This window comes from Triturus cristatus, chromosome 5_2 (assembly GCF_964204655.1).
Source record: "Triturus cristatus chromosome 5_2, aTriCri1.1, whole genome shotgun sequence".
In the NCBI taxonomy this organism is placed as follows: domain Eukaryota; kingdom Metazoa; phylum Chordata; class Amphibia; order Caudata; family Salamandridae; genus Triturus; species Triturus cristatus.
In genome coordinates, this window is record NC_140588.1 from 567,142,333 (window position 1) to 567,162,827 (window position 20,495).

The 20,495-nt window shown below is 42.5% G+C and overlaps 1 protein-coding gene across 1 annotated transcript in view; it reads left to right on the forward strand.

The window, feature by feature from the left end:
• Positions 1 to 20,495, forward strand: part of MARS2 (methionyl-tRNA synthetase 2, mitochondrial) — a 62,202-nt gene that overhangs the window by 37,082 nt on the left and 4,625 nt on the right. Inside the window, exon 2 of the mRNA XM_085607642.1 lies at positions 8,052 to 8,386. Within this exon, the coding sequence (XP_085463768.1) occupies positions 8,052 to 8,386 (335 nt within the window). The remainder of the gene's footprint in view (positions 1 to 8,051; positions 8,387 to 20,495) is intronic.

The following is a 20,495-nucleotide window of genomic DNA, read 5'->3' on the forward strand; positions in this document are numbered from 1 at the left end:
AACGCGAGATTCACTGCAAAATTGTCCTTTTTTTTCCCACTACACTTGTAATGTTGGCTTCACTTCTTACAGGTCGCATACTGCAATGTGGAGAACGAAACAGCCGTTCCTGGGCTGATTTGCATACCCATAATGGCATGGTGTGCAATTTCTACTTTGGGCTGGTTTATTCTGTTTAATTGTGCTCCTGCTGGTGCAGTGATATGTTTGTAAGTTGGGAATGGGAAGCACAGAGTACACAGACAGTGGGCCTTTGTTGGCATAGTCGCCCTTGGTGTAAAGTCTTTCCACATGAGACTTTTATATAGCGTGTCGGAGTGAAAAGATTTAATTACCCGTCAGCACATTGTAGCGTCTAGGGTTTCCCCTCGCAGTCGTCGAGGGACAACATTGTGCCGACTCGAGGCTAACGCAGCATCTGAGGCCTCCATCGGTGCAACAGCGAAGGGTGCCAGCAGATAGAGGGAGCTCAGTCTCCGGCTACAATACACTCACAAGCCGGCTGAGGGAGCGCAGATGCGATAAACCCAGCAGTCAATGAGGCAGCTCAGTCTCATGGTCTCGGCATGGTTAAAGTTAGAGCTATTGGCATTGCTCATGACATTATTTTTGTATGTTTTTATGTTTATCTATTGACATTGTAAATAACAATGCCGTTTCTTTAAATGTTTTAAAAACAAAAATGTCATGAGCAATGCCAATAGCTCTAACTTTAACAATGCCGAGACCATTGCATTGTAAATGCTTGTTAGGCATATTGCACAGCACTCTCTACGCTGTGCAGCAAGGCTAAAGGAAACCAAAAAATAGCGCTATGAACATGTATGCACGTGTCTACAAAATGACGCAAGAATAAAAAAAAAATAAAAAAAATTAACGAGTTGGTTTAGTACATAAAATAAGAAGTGGTAGAACAATTGTTTTGAAGCCCGGGTGGAAGGACACAGAGCACCCCATTGGGAGTAGAATACATGAGAGAGTGAGATCTGGAGAGAATGGGGGAAAACCATACAGGTGACAGAGCAACATGTGCGGACATTGAAAGAAGTACACAAGGGAGAGCTGGAAAGCGAAGACACTCATTAATTGCTTTATCCAAAAGAAAACCAGCATTGGTCGCGGGGAATGCAAAGATGGGGGCTGCAGCGGGAGAGAGGCGTGCGCACCGGCGGGCGTGAACGCAAGCATTAGGCCAGCAAATGCTGGTGGGAAGCACTTTTAAATCCCACTTACAAAAGTCGAGTAACAGCGCATGCGCTGCTGTAGGCTCGACCTAAAAACACTGGGATCCAAATGGCATCCACCCCACAGGTAAAAAGCACTTCAGTCAATTGTATGCTCAAAAGGGTCATGGGGGTAATAAGCATAGAAATTCTGCTCACAGAGTGGATGCTCTCGTTGAATATGGGTACATTGTCCCCTGTTACTAACATTGAGGGGAATTTAGGAGATCCCTTTGTTGTGGTTTCGGGGAAAAGTCCTCCTGGTAATAGTGCATTTGGCGGTAAGACACATCCGTCTCTGTTAGAACCTTTGACACCACCATTTTATTCTCAGACCAAGCATTTTGTTCCCCCCCCTCCCAGCCAACAAGAAAATGAAGCGAGTAATCTGCAGCAATAAAAAGACAGTACCAGATACAGCAACCCAGTTCTGTCAAACAGGGTGTGGAATCAGCCCCTTTGTGTTAATGTTAATTTTAGATCTCCTTTTTTTAGTACAAATTCTTCTGTTTGGACCTTTGAGTGGGAAAGGAGAGAGGCCAAAAATAACCTTGGCTCGCCTTGTCTTTTTCTAGAGACCACATAATTTGTCTCAGCAGCCACAAAGTTATCATTTAGCTACCATACCCTCAAATATATATGAAAACACTCGGGTGGGATTCCCTTGTTTCGCCAATTATCCACCTTTAGTTAAATCACAGCCTGATCATCATGCCAATTTGAGGGTCCATGTCCCACATACCACTTTCAAATCACTACGATGTCCTTTCTTGTGTGGTTTGACTTACTGATGGAACTGTAGAGGACAAATTAGCTGTTCCCCACACTCAGTCTGAGACTGGTAATATTCACTAGTGAAGAGCCGCACGAATAGCAACTTGGTTGGTTTCTTCACTTTTATGAGTTGGAATGTTGCTGGATTAAAAGATAAGGATATCAATCCTGCTTGGCTAACTTTATTTGCAAAATATAATATTGTGGTTTTACAAGAAACATGGGGCACCACTTGTCTTTCCTACCCTGGTTTCTCTTGCTATTCTTGCCCAGCTGTCTCTGCTTTACATGGTAGGGAAGTGGGGTCTCTCGATTTGGATAAACTTAAACCTGAAAGTGGAAGTTTCGGTCTAGGATATGGAAAGCTCATAGTTTATGGCTTTGCTTATAAAGAATAGCTTTAGTGCTTTCTGTTTTTATTTAATTAACCTTTACAATACCGATTTCTCAAACTTTGTATGTATCCATTGGGAGTGTTTATTTGCTTTCCTTGCCGATCTGAGGCCTGTAGGAGTCAAGCACATATCACAACTTAACTATCTCCTTGTGGGGACTGTAATACTAAGCTGGTGGGTTTAAAGCGCAGGCACAGGCAGTTCTGTACTCCGTTGGATGAAATCCAACAGCGGGGGGGGGGGGTTTAAGCAGTATCCTTGCTAAGCATGGTTTAGTTGACTTTGTTGAATTGTTTAATATAGATGGGGTAACATTGGCTTCTTATAGAGGGCATGTTAGGTCCTCGATTATCGATTTTATATATTTGCAACAAGACATTTTTCATCATGGTTTCGCATGGTGCCATATTAGCAACAGAATGAGGTGATCAAAATGCCTTGCATGGAGTAGGTCATTTTCCAGTGTTTAAAACCACCCCCCTGAAGCCCTACTAGCTATCATCCCGTACACCATTGATGGATTAAGACTTGTTTGGCATTTGAAATATCCGGGGGTCACCCTTGTCATGCTGTTAAAGTCCCAGTAAATGACCTTACCGTATTGTTTGCCCGATGTGCGGGGGATAAAATGTTAGATTATTTTGATTACCTTAATCTGAGTATTAGAAAACCACTTTCACAGCCGATCAGGAGTAGGGAATCTAACTCGCCTCGGTTTGATACCCACTGATTTGTAGTCAATCGTAAATTAAGAAAGGCCCTTTCTATTATTCCGTAGTCTACGTAAAGCATCTCCGGTACTGGCACTTGGGAAATCCTCGGAATGTCGTTAGTGGCTTTAACCAAGGCGGTACGCAAGTTTTAATATAAATAATGAAGAGCAAGTAGGCCAGAATACAACCTTGGTGCATCCCATTGGCTAAGGTAAATGAGTCCGATAAGTCACCTGACAGGCCATATTGAACCTTCGCTTCCTGTTTCTCATGTAGTGTGTGCTGAAAGTTAACCAATGACAACTTCACATCTAGGTCCATCTACAACAGCCATAGTTTGGATCTATTAACACAGTTAAAGGCTGTTGACAAATCCATAAAAGCCAGGTACAGCGCTTAGTGTTTACCCTAAAGACTCATCGTATCCCGGTGTCCATGGTTCCTTCTAGAATAGGTTATATGTGTTCCAGCATGAAGGTGGCCCTGCAGAATTTTCGTTAGTTGTCAGTGAAGGTGCAGGTATGTGTGTTTTTGTTGGATCAGTGTTGATGCTGGTAGAGTTTACAGCTGTGGAGCAAGTTAAATGGATTCGAGTTCTGTAGATTGAGTTATTTGAGTCCTCTGCCCTCCGTTTACACAGGGTACTCAGCGAGTCCTTTTAAAAAGTAATGCTTTGGTGTTTGCCCAAAAATGTAAGATGGTTTTAGATTTCTGGATTTGTCGATGTAAGGAGTTCCAGTGTATAGAGGGCCCACACTGGGAAGGATCTCCCTTCTGTTTCTGTCTTGGATAAGGTAAGTCATTTGAATAGTGATGGTTCTGAGGATCGTGGTGTGTGGGTAGAAGGCATTTGGTATTTGCTTAGTTTGACATAAATCAATTTTGGTAAATTTTTACTATGCCTTGGTAGTAGTGGAAATAAGGATTTGTGTCGCAGGACCTGAAAGTTGCCTTTGAGTGCTGGTAGTTTCTGCTGTTATCAGGAGCCACTTGGATTTATTTGGGGCTATTGCATAGTTAAGGTAAAGCCTTATATACCAGTAGCTATCCACTGCAACCTGTGTTCCCAGTGCCAGAAATGAATGACTCAGAAAGAACTGCACAACACTGAAGTCCTTGATACGTCTCCAACAAGTGGCAAACCCAGTGCCAACCTCTGAATCTAGTATGAACATGGTCCATTTTGGGCAGTCTGCAGCTGCAGGAACTGAAAGCAACTTGGATTTTAATCTGTGTAGGATCTGTTGATGCTCATCTGAAATGGCTGCTTGAATGCTGACTCACAAGGATACCTTTTGATTGTTTAAATTAAAAAATGTGTTGCTATATGAATGGGTCACAATACAAATATGACCTAGAATAGGGGTAAAAAACGAGCTCCACTTTATTCATCTAAGTATTATTCCGGAAAGAACGGTCTGATTACATCCTCCTGTCTCAGGGTGTTAAAGTTTCTTCCCAACTGTGTAATCAGCATGTTTGTTGTGTCGGTCTGACTGTAAATTAGGAGTAACTGCTTTATTCTGTATTTCCACCTGCAAGATGCAGAGGTCTACTATTGCCCAGAAATTTTCCCTGAACATGCATTCTTAATAGTGCTTGGTGGACAATGGTTATTTCAGGACATGCAGCTCCTCATTGGAAAGGAATTCTGGTAGTTGAATGTCAGTCTGTCATGTGATACACGTCACAGAGGTAATGCCTGGGACAATGACGTAAGCTTAGTTGTAATAACTGGTAAGTAATATGCACTTTATTTCCCTAAGCTTCCAAACCGGCATGGAATGGGACACTATCCTCCTCTTTTTAGGTCTCGCCTGGCGAACGCAGCACTAAAGCGCTGTCGCCAGCGAGATCTATTGTTGCTGACTTGCCTCGGAAGTGGGACAGGAGATGGGCACGCGCAGGGCGATTTGCGATTTGAGCCTGTGTACGCGCACGTACAGCCACGCGGTGTGCACATCTCCTGTCCCTTTTCCGTCCTCGCAAGCCTCATGCAATTTCAGTTTTTTTTTTAATGAGACAGTGGCACACTGGGAATAGAAACAGTGTTTAAACACACGGTAATGACACTGCACTGCCTCGCCCCTTCTCTGTTTATCGCACGGCGGTGACGTCACACCCTGCGCATGAAAGTTGAGCTCGCACTGCGCTAGAAAGTTGGGTACTGCACACGGTTCTGTGTTTAGCAGTGTCGCGTCTCTCAAACTCACAGCCTGGTGAGGCGCTTTGCTTCAGTGCACTGAGTCGGAGCAGCGCGGCACTCGCAGGCACGGCAGTGCCGTCACTAACCTGCCTTGGTCGCCTCCCGGTAGCTCTTCTCGGGCTGGCAGGCTCCTCGGCCGTGCAGCATGGCATGCAGGGGCTTGTCTTTTTGTTGCTTTGGGCGCTTTGGCGGCCCTCTCCCTGGTTCGCACGAGCCGTGCAGCACTTATTCAAGTACGGCGAAGTCCGCAGGCGCCGCCACTGGGCACGAGCTGCAGGCCACGCCGATGTGCACGCTCACAGCGTGCCTACAACGCACGCATGGCGCTCTTTCACTTTCACTTGTTATTGCCTGCCAATGGACCTGGGCCCCCTGGAATTGCTACCACCGGCCAGAGTTTGATACTGTCCTTCCTGACATCAACAGATGGACACTTCAGGGCAGCCCGATGCTTGTTCCATACTGGTGTTGAAGGAACTTTGGTATATTGCTCTATTTAAATCTATCCTTTTCCTTATCGTCCGATGACTTCCGATGATATCACAGAGGTCAAAGGTTGTGCCCTATAGCTCAGATAGCCCGCCCCCACCACCACCCTGTGAAATTCGGACGTTGGTTCTCCTGCCTCCAGGGGCTGGTGGTGGACGCTTCCCCTGTTCTTTGCAGCGCTGTGCCTCTGACCTACTAGCAGGGCAGTGACTGCGGACAATATACTACCAGCACCGCCTGCTCCGAGAGAGCTCAGGCTGCTGTGCCCAGTCCCCACTCCTACCTGTGGGTCAGCGCAGCCACCTGTTTCGAGGGGTCTGGGAATTAATTATCTGCAAAGCCCAAGGCCACCGGAGGGTACCGGAACTGGTTGTGTGTGGCTCTGTATGACGCAGCGGGGAGTCTGAGGCCGGGCGGCCACCCTTCCCTACCGTCCCCATTTCCTCTGCAGCATGCACACACTGGCTTCAGGTCCCCCCCATGTGTTAGTCTGCCCCTGAATAGTTTCAAGCTGTCGGCACCGATTCCTAAAATCTGAGGCTAACTTTCTAAACTGTGACACCCAATCCTCCCCCTCTTAGCACCTAATCTGCAGAACCAGCGCGCTTTGAAGAACTCTTGTAGGAGGACAACATCCACAACACCCACTTCAGTGCATGCTGAGACTATTTGTTTACAACTAATTGAACAATCACGCCTGAAAAGCAGGTGTAAATACAAAGTCGTGCTGCTGTCGTGCACCTTCTGGTGGAAGAGCGAAGCTTCACTACTTGATGGATGTGGCTTGGGTTAACTAAGGGGGAGAGGTAAGAGGAGGCATTTCGAGACTGTGTACAAATGTAAGTTGATGGACACTTCCAAAGCCAGTGGCTGGAGAAGTTAGAATACGGTGTGCCTTCTTAACAGATATACAATTTCTCCCTGAAATTATCACTAAATACATACCAGCTGCGTTACAATCTATCATATGTACTGTAAGGACATGTAGGTGGCCTTCAGAAAGTAGCCTCAGACCATGAGATTGGATCAAAATGCCTGATTCATTTCAGGGTGTCACAGTTGTTTCCACAACAGTAGGGTTAGTGACCTTATATAAGCACCTCCGGGGTGTTGCGCCTCTTTCAGGGCCACGTCTGTATAGTTTCTCACTACAAATACGGGTACTTGCTAATAGTTTTCTCATTACACCGACTTCATCCTTTGGCTTTATTGGAGAGAGTGTAAATTAAAGTGTCACCCCAGTCCTCTCATGTTTTCCCGGTTCATGCGTAAGAAGCTCATGGAGTCGTGTTTTTTTTGTTTTTGTTTTTTTTAATTCTAGCACTTGTAGTCCTGGTATTATAATGGGTTACACATAACTACAAATCCCAGCATGCACCAAAGGAACCTGGCCTGTATAAGCTGCTCATGATGTGCCGAAGTGTGAAACGGGTGATCTCTATACAAAGAACGCACAGGAAAGTCACACACCGTGCTTAATTTGTAAAAGAGAAAGTTCGGGGATTCAAATTGCTCTTAAAACCTGCTGATGACGCTGTCATATGATGGGTTGCCGAATACAAAGGATGTTTAAACTTAATTTCACCTTGTACCGCTTTAATCCCTGCCCCTTTTTCATCCGCTTTACCCCTTTCTCGCTATTTTTCCATATTTCTCTTTCTCATTCTTTCCCCCTTTGCTTTCTTTTCCTTCCTTCTTCTGGGTCAGACTATGATGACTAACCAGCATTTGCAATGCAATAAGACTCACATTTGCGAGAGTTTGAGCTATTTTTATTGTAAATGACATTGCCTTTTATTTATGTTTTAGTTTTTGAAACATAAATAAAAGCCATTGTCATTTACAATGCCAATAGGTCAAACTCGCATAAATGCGAGACCTATTGCATTGCAAATGCTTGTTTTTCGGGCTAAAGGAGACCCTGTCCTCTCTTTTGAAGTGGGAGTAGAAAGCCACCTGCCTGTGTTCACCCACCATGTTTGTCCTGAATGTAACCTTAAGGCAAGGTAAGTTGATAAAATCTAGGTATCCTATTTTGACTTTTATTTATTGTCTGGGGGATGTGCGTATATTTCAGATGTTCAATCAAGTTAATCGGAGTTGCCTATTGCATTGTAGTAACCTTTCTCCTCTCCGTGGGCCTAACTGTTTACATGTGATATGTAGTCAGAGAATGTAATATGTGACTTTAAAAATTAAGTATTTTGATTCAGTCTCTTAAAGTCTGAATTGGCTTTTATCTCTCTTAAAGGAACGGATGAACATGGGTTGAAAATTCAACAAGCTGCGGACACTGCTGGAAGAGACCCCTTGGAATTCTGTGATGAAGTCTCCGAACAGTATAGGAATGTCTTTAACCATCTCCGTATCTCCTACACGGATTACATCCGGACTACAGAGCAGCGTCACAGATCAGCCGTGGAACATTTCTGGACCGTGTTACGCCAAAGTGGTTTTATTTATAAAGGGGTTTATGAAGGATGGTATTCAACACCAGATGAGTGTTTCCTCACTGATTCTCAAGTCATGGATGTTTCAGACAAACAGGGCAATATCATGAAAGTGTCCACAGAGAGCAGACATCAGGTAAAGAACATATGCGGTCAAGAAAATGTATCCTAATGCACACTGTGAACATTTAGGCATTCATTTGACAAAACTCTTAACAGATGCATCAAGTCCCCTTCTCCCCTAGTGAGACTTGCTTATTTGTGGGCTAGAATTGAGTGCTGTCTCATGCATTGTTGAATTTCACTCTGTTTCACGAGTACTGGAAACTGCCCGCTAAATGATTCCCCATTCACAATTAAACTATGAGTAGAACAGCTCTTCATAGTTCCAAGAGGCTTCAGGAATCCTGCACACCACACTGAGCGCTAATACAGCTCCATTAGCCAAAAGGAGGAGCTGCTCGATGCTCAAAAGTCCTCTGCTCTGCTACTTAGATATGTTTAGGTCTCGCTGCGGACCGCTTTAGACATATGGGTGACCTCATGTCATGAATACTTTAAAAAAATACAATACAGAGAAGTATAGAAAGGGAGTGGACTTTGGATCAGCAATGGCGCATTTCTTAGTTTTTTGTAGTTTGAGATTGCTTGGATGGGCGGAAAGCCCACTGCGTTTTGAGGAAGGTTGTTCTTTACAGTTCCCAATAGGTTTTGGAGATGGGCTTTAAGAAGTAGTATTATTTATCTCTTCTCCCTCACTCCCCATCTTTGCTCTGCGTCATTGGGCTTCTGCCTCTTCGTTGCCCCTCCCCCCCTTGATTGCTTCTATCACTTTACCACTATCCTAACTTTTCGAAAAAATAGTGAACGGGTATCCTATTTTCGACAGGTGATGAAATCAGCTAAGATTAAAAAAGAGAGGATGATAGAGGCCTTTCATGAAACTAATCCTTTATTTAGTAATAATCCTGTTGAAGCAGTTCAAGTTTTTAATAACTGGCTTTATCGGATAGAAAGTGAGTTTGCTCCACCTGTTAGCAGTTGGAAAATGAAAAAATTCAATCTGCTGCTTGGTTTTTATAAAGATTTAATAGAAGCTAAACTATGCCGAAGGCACCTGTAGCAGAAATGACAAAGCAAATACGATGAAATATGTAAAGTTAAATATAAGAAAGCTCTAACTAAGTATAACAAAGCATTTGCAATGCAATAGGTCTTGCATTTGGGAGAGTTCGAGCTATTGGCGTTCTAAATGATGATTTATTTTTAGTTTGCAGTGAAGTGGAGGCATAAAAAAAAAAACGCTGCAGTTATCCAAGGGCATAGGGAACGAATCCTGAAATCTCTAGTTCAATCCTGGTATCAAAAAAGACAAGAAACATGAAAACGGGCGGCGTGCTGAAAAATGAAGCGTGGCGCCCGTGTACATAAAAGTTATGCGCGAAACATGAATCGGGCACCGTGATGATTAAATAAACACTGCATGGTACTACAGACAGACACCCACAGTGTAACACGAGAAGGAAATAAAACAAGTAGTCTCCAAAGGAACACACGAACACTTTACAGCGTAATGAAACTGTAGTTGGCCAGTGATCCTGAGCGAAAAACGGAAGTGATGTATTTGGAGCACCAACCAATAAGAATCCAGCAAAGAAAAGCGAAGCAGGACTGAACTAATGGCAAGCAGCAGGCGGGATTATATTCCGTGTAGTGATTACAACAGGTCTTCCAGGCAGCTCATGCCCGCTGCCTAGGCTCGACCTAAAAAGCTGATCACACAAACTAAGATCACCTACTATTCAAACAGTGTTTGCAAAGCCTGGAGCCCCTAGAGAGAAACCCTTCAAGATCATGCAGAGCCTCTCATCTATGGACAGAATTTGTCAAACTACAGTGATTTCTTAAGAACGCTGCAATGTTCTGACTGGGTTCCTTATTGAAAAGATAAGGTCCATCAAAGAGCCCATTACAGATAGCCCTAAGATTGGGATTGAGAAGTCAGAGGAGAAGAAGCAAGATTACATAAAGTTAGCTATCTTTACCTCTTTAAATCAAGGATTTTTACAACAACTGTTGACCAAATAAAATCTGGCTACCCCCCAGATCTTTGCCTGCCCAGAGTTATACAAGCAATATACCCTGCCATTGTAAAACCACTTAATGTCTTACTACATTTCTCCTTGAAAGCCATAATGCTAGCACGATGTAAAAACCCAATGACAACCCAGGGAAATGTGCCAAGCTCCTTGAATCGCATGTTGCTCAGGAACTTGTTAATCATTTGTTCCTGGACCTCAGTAAGCTGGCTTTCATGCTAAACATAACACTGAAACTGTGATACTGTCGGTAATTGATGTCCTTGGACATAGGACATATGTCCTACTTGAACTGTCCGTAGCCCTTTTTACACAGTGGACTATACTATCTTGCTCCGCTGTCTAAGTGCTGCAGGTGTATCTGAGATGGCACATAAATGGATGGCCTCATTTCTGAATAGCAAAACTCGGGCAGTACAATCGACCTTGTTTAGGGCAACTGAACTTAAAGTTGATACTAGAGTTCCTCAAGATTCGACCTTCTCATCTCATTTATTCAACATTTACATTCAACCACGATAAAGGAACTGACTAATAGAGGGTGTTGAATTTTTAATTCTGCTGATTACTCTGAGATCTTACTATGTATGTCTTCGTGGTCAAGCTGCATCTCAGTCTTTATTTCAAGACATAATGTGCTGTTAGTGGTTGGATGAGGAGTAATTATTCAAAGTTAAATGCGGAGGAAACTGAAATAGTGTTTTTTAATGGCAACTCTGCATCCTGGTCCAATCTATTGGCCCAGCGAAATGAGGCCACTACTGGTTTCCAAGCCAGCAGTTAAAAGCTTAGAAATAGTAGAAGACCAACAACTTTCATTAAGACGGCAAATTAATTCTGTGGTCTCAAAATGTAATGTAAATACAATTTATATATCGCAAGTCATGCCCGAGGGCATTTTGGCACTGTGGAGGTACAGCTAAAGGCAGTGGCAATGTCTGTGGCGGGTTATGCAAGTACACAGGATGCCTTCTAATCCATCCTGTGTAAAGAGCCAAGTTTTCCGGGCTTTTCTAAAACGAAGTAGGGAAGAGGCTGTTTTTAGTGCCAGTGACAAACTATTTCAGAGTATCGCGGTGGCCCTGAAAAAACTCTCCCCTCCCCCACAAGGTCTTCCTGAATGAGGGGACTATCCTGTTCCTGGCAGACCCAAGCGCAGTGCTCTGACTGGTACATACCATTTAAATCTCCTCTTGAAATGGTCTGACCCAAATCCGTGCAGGGATTTATATGCTAGGCAGAGGGCTTTGAACTTACATTGTTGTCTAACTGGTAGCCAATGCAGTTTCCTAATGGCATCTTTGGCTGATTCATATTTGGGAATTTTAAAAATGAAGCGGGCAGCAGCATTCTGCAGGATCTGTTATCTTTTCAGAGGACCTGATGCAACAGTGAGGTAGAGACTACTGCAATAGTTGATCCTTGTGAGGACCAAAGCTCTGATTTCTGTTTGAAGAGTTCTGGGGCCAAAATGTCTCGTTGTTTTTGATAAGCCTTAGGGAGCAGAAAGAGGCAGAGGTAATTTTATTGACTTGGTCTTTAAATTTCAGTTCGCTGTCTACCAGGAATCCTAAGTTCTTTACTTTAGTTGAAGGTGTGGGCAATGTGTTCAGCTCTGGAGGCCACCAGTCCAGTGTCCAAAGAGAAGGTTTGTTGCCAAAGATGATAACGATCAAGGTTAAAATGAGTGGAACCCCTCTGGGAAACCAAAGGATAGGGGTACTCAAACAGGTACAGGAAGAGTTTATCCTTTAGTTCACACTGCTAACCCAACACACTTTCAAACTAACCGTTACACTCATTCAGCTCTCAACCACATATATTTCTGAGAATTTCGCCCAAACAATAAATCTATAGTACAATAAAAGTAGAAATTAGTACAAAGTTTATTAAAAATGACTTATACGAACCTAAGGTTGTGTATATCAACAGTAATTAAAAACAATCCATGTATTAAAACCACCAACTGTCTTAGTAGTCTAACAGTACTCTAATACAATAATATACTAGACAGATCTAATAAAGTTGTCAAAACAGCAAGAGAGACATAATCAGACCGTATTATTTGTCATTCAAGTTAGCACATCTTTAAACGAAGAGACAAAGAAGCCAACTGGCACCCTCAGTTTTAATTTCTGTTGGTTTTCGGCTAACCCAGTCAGCATTAGCAGATTGTGCAAAGAAAAGTGTGTCGACGCGTTTCGATGGTATACATTGGTCTTAAACCATCTTTTTCAAGACTAGAAGCTGTGAGAAAAAATAAAATAAATAGCAGGTATGGATCTTTAATTATAAAGAAGCCAATTGAGGGTTAGTACTAAATATGGAGGAGAATTAATCTTCTTAGTATAATTATGTATTTTTATGTTACATGAAAGACTCGAATTGTGAGAGTTGCATTTGAAAGAAAAGGAGCAAGATCATTTGGATTGCCCTTTTGGATACACCTCGCTGCCACACCTGAATAATCAACAGGTGAGAATATTAGGGAAGAGGTTAATCTATAACCCCGGGGTAGTATAAAATTCACCTGGTGGACTGTCCTGACCTTTCAGGTGGGATTCAAAATATCTATAATAGAAAGGTCTGTTTAAAGATTGACATGATGTACATATAGTTGTTTGAAGAGGAATTGAAATAGATGTGTGTGTGAATGTATTTCTGGGGCCCTGGCGTTAAATCATGGTGTATTTGAAGTAGGAAGTTATTAAAATAATGATGTATAATGTTTTTATGAATTGGTCTTTTATGTACACTGACTGCAAAACTTTTATTTTTTTAAACAGGTGTATATTTGGAAATTTCAAAATTAAATTGAACTGTAAAAGAGAGCAAAATTCTAGTCTTGAAAAAGATGGTTTAAGACCAATGTATACCATCGAAACGCGTCGACGCACTTTCTTTTGCACAATCTGTTAATGCTGACTGGCTTAGCCGAAAACCAACAGAAATTGAAACGCAGGGTGCCAGTTGGCTTCTTTGTCTCTTCGTTTAAAGATGTGCTAACTTGAATGACAAATAATACTGTCTGATTATGTCTCTCTTGCTGTTTTGACAACTTTTTCAGATCTGTCTAGTATATTATTGTATTAGAGTACTGTTAAAGTACTAAGACAGTTGGTGGTTTTAATTTATGGATTGTTTTTAATTACTGTTGATATAGACAACCTTCGGTTGGTCTAAGTCCTTTTTGATAAACTTTGTAATAATTTCTACTTTTAGTGTACTATAGATTTATTGTTTGGGCCAAATTCTCAGAAATATATGTGGTTGAGAGCTGAATGAGTGTAACGGTTAGTTTGAAAGGGTATTGGGTTAGCAGTGTGAACTAAAGGATAAACTCTTCTTGTACCTGCCAAACATGATAACCTCGTTTTTTGATGCATTCAATTTCAGGCAGTTGCAATCCATCCAGTTCCTCACCTTGCTCATGTATAGACTGAAAGCCTCGACCAAGTTGTTATCGCAGTTTGCTAGTGACACCACAATTTGGGTATCATCCTCATAAGATGCTAAAGTAAAGCTGGAGTCTTTGATTATCGACGCAGGTGGCGTAACATAGAGGTTAAACAGCGTTGGGCTTAATGCTGAACCCTGGGGGCCTCCACAGGGCAAGGAGAACTGCCTGGAGATGAAATTACCCATAGTCACACTATGTAGTCGGTTATACAGAAATTACTTGAGGAGTTCCAATGCTGTGCCCCCGATTCCCAGGCTTTGTATACGGGCAGCCAGAATCTCATGGCTGACATTATCAAAAGCAGCGGAGAGCTCCAACAGGATCAGTGCCGCCGTCCCTCCTCTGTCAAGCATTTCTCGTATATATTAAAAAAATTGTTTTTATTCTACGGACCTTCAGGAAGCTACAACTGTTTACTTCCGTTGAATCGAAGAGGACTATGGACTGGCAGCTGTCATTGGCATGTGATTAGGTTATGCAAATAGCATTCATCTTAGCCTCCCAAATTGCGACATTGCAAGACTACAACTGCTTCACAGTGCAGTGACTAGGTCGGTGTCCAAGGCTTCTCGCAGATCACACACCCTACCCATTCTGAAACGGCTCCATTGGTTACCAGTGAAGTAACACATTCAGTTCAAAATTTGCTGCTCAGTCTGTAAGGCTGTGCATGGGATGGCCCCGTATTTCTTGACCAGTCGAGTGGGGAGATATGCCCTGAAGAGGGAATTCCGTTCTTCTACAGCCAATTTCCTGATGATACATGTTTTGCAAATCAAGGGTCAGGGGTTGCAGATTCGTTCTGCTAGCCTCAACTACATAGAACTCCCTCCCACTGCACATTCAATCACTAAATTGTAAACTTTCAGGATTGCTTTGAAAACCTAGCTCTTCAAGAAAGCATTTGAGTTGCACTGCTAAGGTTGGCGTCACACTCCATTGTTTCCATTTCTCTCTCAGGTATTGTTAGTTCCATGATACTCTTGGGTAAACGATCGCTCTGTAAATACTGGATAAAATAACGTTACGATTGAGAGCATGGTAAGCATTCATTCAACATGCAAGAACTTCAGTCTGAAAAAAACGAACAATAGATGACATTGATTACTTTCATTCCTGCGGTTACAGTTGTCATGCAGTATTTATGTTATGACCATTTCTTATCCTTTGCTAGAGTCGCTTTATCTTGTTTTCCATGGTTAGTCCATGAGTTAATCCGGCAAGTTCAACACAGGCTAGTAAAATCTGGGTGTGATCTGCAGATCAAAAATGTGTATCCTTTTTATTTCAAATCTTCTTTTTTTTTATATACAAGAAAATTTACAAATTACTTCAGAAAGAATGATCATTAGATAACTATGATTATCAGTAATGATTAACAGATAAGCAATCACTTGCTTTGCGCTAGAACCAGAATATATTCTTATATCGAATACATTGCTAATGAAAAAGGCAAAAAAAAATAAACCTTCAGAAGAGTCACAGACCTGCTGATAGACAATATTGGGATGCGAACAAGAGAAGAAAGATTGAGTAGAGAGAAAAAGAAAGAGCTAAGATAGAAGGTAAAGACACAGTAGTTAGAAGTAGGATCACATTGCCGCATTTGCTCACTCAACACTGCTGTGGGTCTTGGATTCACATTTTGGGCAGGACTCTGGAAATCACACGTTTAATAAGTAGATGTCTTTCGCAGATGCCTGAATGTGGTGAAAAGCATGTCCCTCTCATTCCACAGTGGCCTTGTACTTTTTGATAAGATCCTTTGCATTGATATATGACAGACCGGTCTCAATTGATGATCTAATTTAGGAGTCTACAACTTTTCAGTGGGTTGCGATAAATTTCTTTCTGAATCGTAAATAGGCAGAGCACATCTTTCAGTCCCCCTTCTGTTTCAGATTCAGAATGAGTTGTCAAAACCATTTTGTAAATCAGAAAGGTTTTACGAAACCGAAAAATGGGTTTAGTACATGGAAAAACACCATTTTGCAGTCTCAATTAATTTTTCTGCTAAAGCTGTCTAAATGCTCATGGAGCTCTCTTGTGTTATTCCACTAGTTTGCAAATCACCATCCAATGTAGACTTTTCCTGTTCATTTTATTGTTTATTATGCCATAATGGGATTATGAATGTGTGTTGAATTTTGTGTTTGCATTTTCTATCTAGCATTGGGAGCGCTCCTGTCATATCTGTTAAACTCTGATTGACTTTAATTTGGGGGGCAAAGGAGGGGTTTTAATAGTGTAATGGTATTAGGTTTAACCATCTGTAATTCTTCTTCAACAAAAGTAGGCATTCAGGAGTAATACCATCAGAGCTATCCTTTAATAGCCAGCAGATACCTTGCCTAGCTAGGAAGGCTCTTTGATGGATAGAGCAAGTCAGGAAATTGCGCCCTTCTCTTTTTTTTTTAGTAGTATAAGCTTTTTCAACGACATTTTAGATCTTTCATGGGCCCAAATAAATTTAATATTGAGGTTGTATTCTTTTGAAGAAAATATCAGACATCATCATTGGAACCAGTTGTAATAGGTAGTTTATCACTGGTGCCATTATCATTTTCACCAATTCGATTCTTTCCAACCAAGGTGTATATCTGAGAGATAGTTGTTTATGGTCAAGTCTATTTCACAGATGATGCCTTTTTCATTAATCTGTCTTGTTTCCTCTTATGTGCGTTGGTAGCCTTAAGTAAATATATGCTGTATTTCTTTATTTTAGATCAGCTTTCTGGATCATGTCAGAAGTGTAAATTGAAATACGAGCATAGTAGGTTCTCTCGCCATTCTTCATGGTTTGTCAGTATTCTTTTCTTCATAGTTTGATAAAAATGAATGCCAATGAAGTGGATGGTGTAGAAACAATAAGATAAAGTTGTCTGGTGTTATCGTAGTTCTCTCCATGTTCAAACCGTGCTCTGGGTCATGTGCGACAGGAGTATCTTGGAACATACTTAACAGTGATGACACATTTTGGAACTTGTCTTGTTTTGTGCTTAACCTACACGTTGAACACAACACAGCCAGAAACTTTTCTTGGTAAATTGGACTCTTCGCTGGACCCTGCCTCCAGTGAGCATTTTCCAGTGTGTTGTCTTGACAGGTTCCTGTATTCCGTTGAATTACACTAGTTATGTCCGCGCTTTTCTCCACTCCTGGAGGAGTCAAGTGGTTATTAGGTAGTCGTTTGATGAATAACTATAGTTTACTACTGGTGTACTTTTTCACTGTTCAGTGAGTATTGGGTCTTCCTTTATGCTTTGAGTTTCTGAAGGGCAGCATGTTCAAGGAGTCGAGGCTTATTCTAAGAGGTGATGAAGGGTTGGGATATGCAGAAGTTATCATAGTAAAGGTCTCTATTCAGTTGGACCTACACCTTTGTAAGTTTTTGTTTGTACTATTTTGTGTTTTCCACCGTAAATCAAGATGAACACAAAAAAATCAGAAAGGCACAATACCTTCAGGGGCAGAGATATGACCCTAACATGTATAGCACTTACACTGTAATGAATAGTATTCATAATTACATGGACAACTTTATCGTTTGGTGAGAGTGGGGAACCTGGATTGTTACCTGTATGAAATCCCAGTGCTTCACTCTACTGGTGTGCGGGCCTTCTTTTCAGTAGGACGGACCCTCACCAACAAGGGAACTGCCCCCTCCATTCAAATGGCTGATAACTGAACGAATCACCCATTCCAATCCATGGAAAGCGCGATGCTGCAACAACACGACACAAAGGCTTGGACAACCCATATCTGACTCCTTTTTCCTTTTCCGATTTCTTCATCTGTGTTGTTTGACACCTTATTGGGGACCTGCAAGACAGATGCTACCTTCTTATTAAAAAAATTACAGGAACAAACGCATCGTATTTAAATTAGTAACAACACAGTGTTTGAGAACTGCCACACTTGACTTTCCAGACTACCTACAACTTCTCAAATTGAATATGACCGAAGTAGATCCTGTGTTTTTTGTACTTGCTTGGTGAAACAGAAAATTGCAATTCCAATACCGAACATGCTCTTGAGCTGATTGATAGGCCTCAGCAACAGTAAGTACAAAGCGGTTTATAAAAACACTAAATTCATTTTCTTCACAAATCACTGATTTGAAAAGATATCAGAAATAAATTGTCAAGAAATATTTAAGAACTGTCACTTTCTTAAGCTATTGCACCCTGGAATCCCTGATAACTTTGCTTATATCAATGGCTGGCATTCAGTCATCCAAACCTAAACTGGTGCATTGTCTTATTATAACGGAAAATTATTTTCTATATTTATATTGCATAATTGATTGAAATACTTTTTTGGACAATCGTTCAAATTCTAGATCGACAATGTTGTACCTCACACCCCTCAATGCAACGTCATTCGATGCATTTCGGTCTTGCGCATTGTCCTTCGTCAAATGATAAATACATTTAGGGATTAAGAGGCGCCGGTTCCTCCTGCGTTGTTGTCATTTATATTTCAAACTCGCGCTGTTAAAGTCTCAACAACGCTTAAACACGAAGGACGAAAAATGACAGTTTATTAAATGTATGATTCTGTTTTTATTGGCTCTGAAGTAGGCTCCCTACTGAGCGAGTGCTATTTAAAAGTAATAAATACAATACATAAGCTCAAGATTTTTTTGTAAAATTTATCCATCGCATTTCTATCTTTTTCACATATAAAGAGATAATTGAGCTTTTTACGGGTAATAAGTAAGACGCTGCTGCTTGTATTATGTTTTAGGTCTCGCCTGGCGATAGCAGCGCCTGCGCTGCTCTCGCCATGCGAGTGCCTTTTGTAATCAATTCTCCCAAACGCTTGCATGCACGCGTCTGCATGGACAAAGATGGCTGCTCTTGCCATTTGTCTAAAGCAAACGGCATGCGCGTGTCCGTAGGACTGTGGACAGTCCAATGCCATTTTGCACTTTGGTGTCATAACAACGGAAATGCCGCTTCTTGTACGCAGCTTGCCTGAGTTTGATGAGTTTAGCATGGCCTTCGCGCGATCACTTTCGCGATCGCATTTACTTTCATGGCCGCTTGTTTTTGTTTTTTTGCGATCGCTTTCACTTTCGCAAACGCTTTCACTGCCGCTTGTTATCCCCTGCTTGTTATCCCCTGCGTCCAAAATCTGGGAGGGGGGGGTGGTAAATCCCCCATCTCCCCCACACTTCATGCACCCATGCTTTCTGTAGTAAGGCAAATAACAAACTCCACTGCTGTCACCCCAACAATGATAGTCAAACCCACAGCCTCGGGTGAGTATGGAGCCGCGGTGGCACTGCCGGGACTCTAACTCGTGACCCACAAGTGACTCACAGATATTTACTTAAAACACTGAGGGCCCAGATGAACAAACAAGCTCTAGGTCAACTAGTTAGGTAACAGGTTGGCATCCGCGTGTGGCATGACCGTTCTTGCCCGCCAACCTCAACCTCTGGTCCTTGCTCTGGGAAGGAGGGAGGCTGGCCCCAGAGCACCTCCGACCGCCGCCTTCACCAGGAAGCCTCGCTGTAACCCGGCCCAGCGGCCACACGCTGGTCCCTGGCGGCGGCAGCAGCATGCCAGCTACAAACTGAGCCCCTTCACCCGCGGGAGCGCACAGAAGCCCAGAGCGACCACCGAGGCGTGAGTGGAGGAGAAGGGGGGAATGGCTCCGGCGTGGTCCGGCTGCTAGTGGGGGATGCTGCACTCCTGGGAAGGAGACCCGGGAAGAGGACTGCCGGAGACACCTGAAGCCGTAAGGAAACTTCATTGGCACTTGTATATGCACGCATTTGAAATCATGACGCAACTTTTTTCCTCTTGTGTAAGCCTGGAACGCTGCATATTTTTGTGCTCTGTGGTTGTGTTTTGTAAGCCGCACAATTATTTAATTTGAAAACTAAACTGCTTTATTTAGTGCACGCGGAAAATGTGCTTTATAGATGCATCAGTTCGTGTTTCTATATAGCGTTTAGCCTGTTTCCAAGCACACCCAGTTCTAGAGGATGAAGTAATGTTAGCAAAAGGAAACTTGCAGAGGAGCAAACCTGCGATCAAGTGGGTACGCTAGGATTATAACTTGTTTTTTGTGTGTTTGTTTTGGAGCCGAGTAGTCAGCCATTGGATTGGCTGGAAGTTCATCCCAACTACTTGATTGACACCGGTCAGTCGCATGTGTCATTAAGGACAGCTTTTTATCTCTAAAAGGGTGTATTTGAAAAGTGTAAGTCACGTGATTCCAGAAGAGTCTCATATCCCTGTACTCTGTGCGCTGTTGCCACTTGGTACACAGTTCTAAGACTTTCTCCATGTCTCCTCTTAATATGAGAACTAACAACAGGGTGGCACGAGACGGAAATCTTCTTCAAGCTATTTCATGGGAGACGGATACACGGACTTATTGGTGGGGCCCAGCCGGGTCACGTGGGCAGTGCCATCGTGGTGACCTACCGGATGCCCTCACTCCTGTGTCTGATTTGCTGGGGAAAGACCAGTCAATGAACGTATGTCGCAGACTTCAAACCTGTGGATACGTCACTTTTTTATTAATTTTGTATAGCTGCAACCAACTAGTTTTGGTCACCCAAACTGCACCCCATTGACCCCAGAATGTAGGAAACAAGTCACTGGAAGTAGTGCTTCACTGTAGGAATGATCTAGTGGCTAGAACTGCCAGCTTCGGGCATTAGGAAT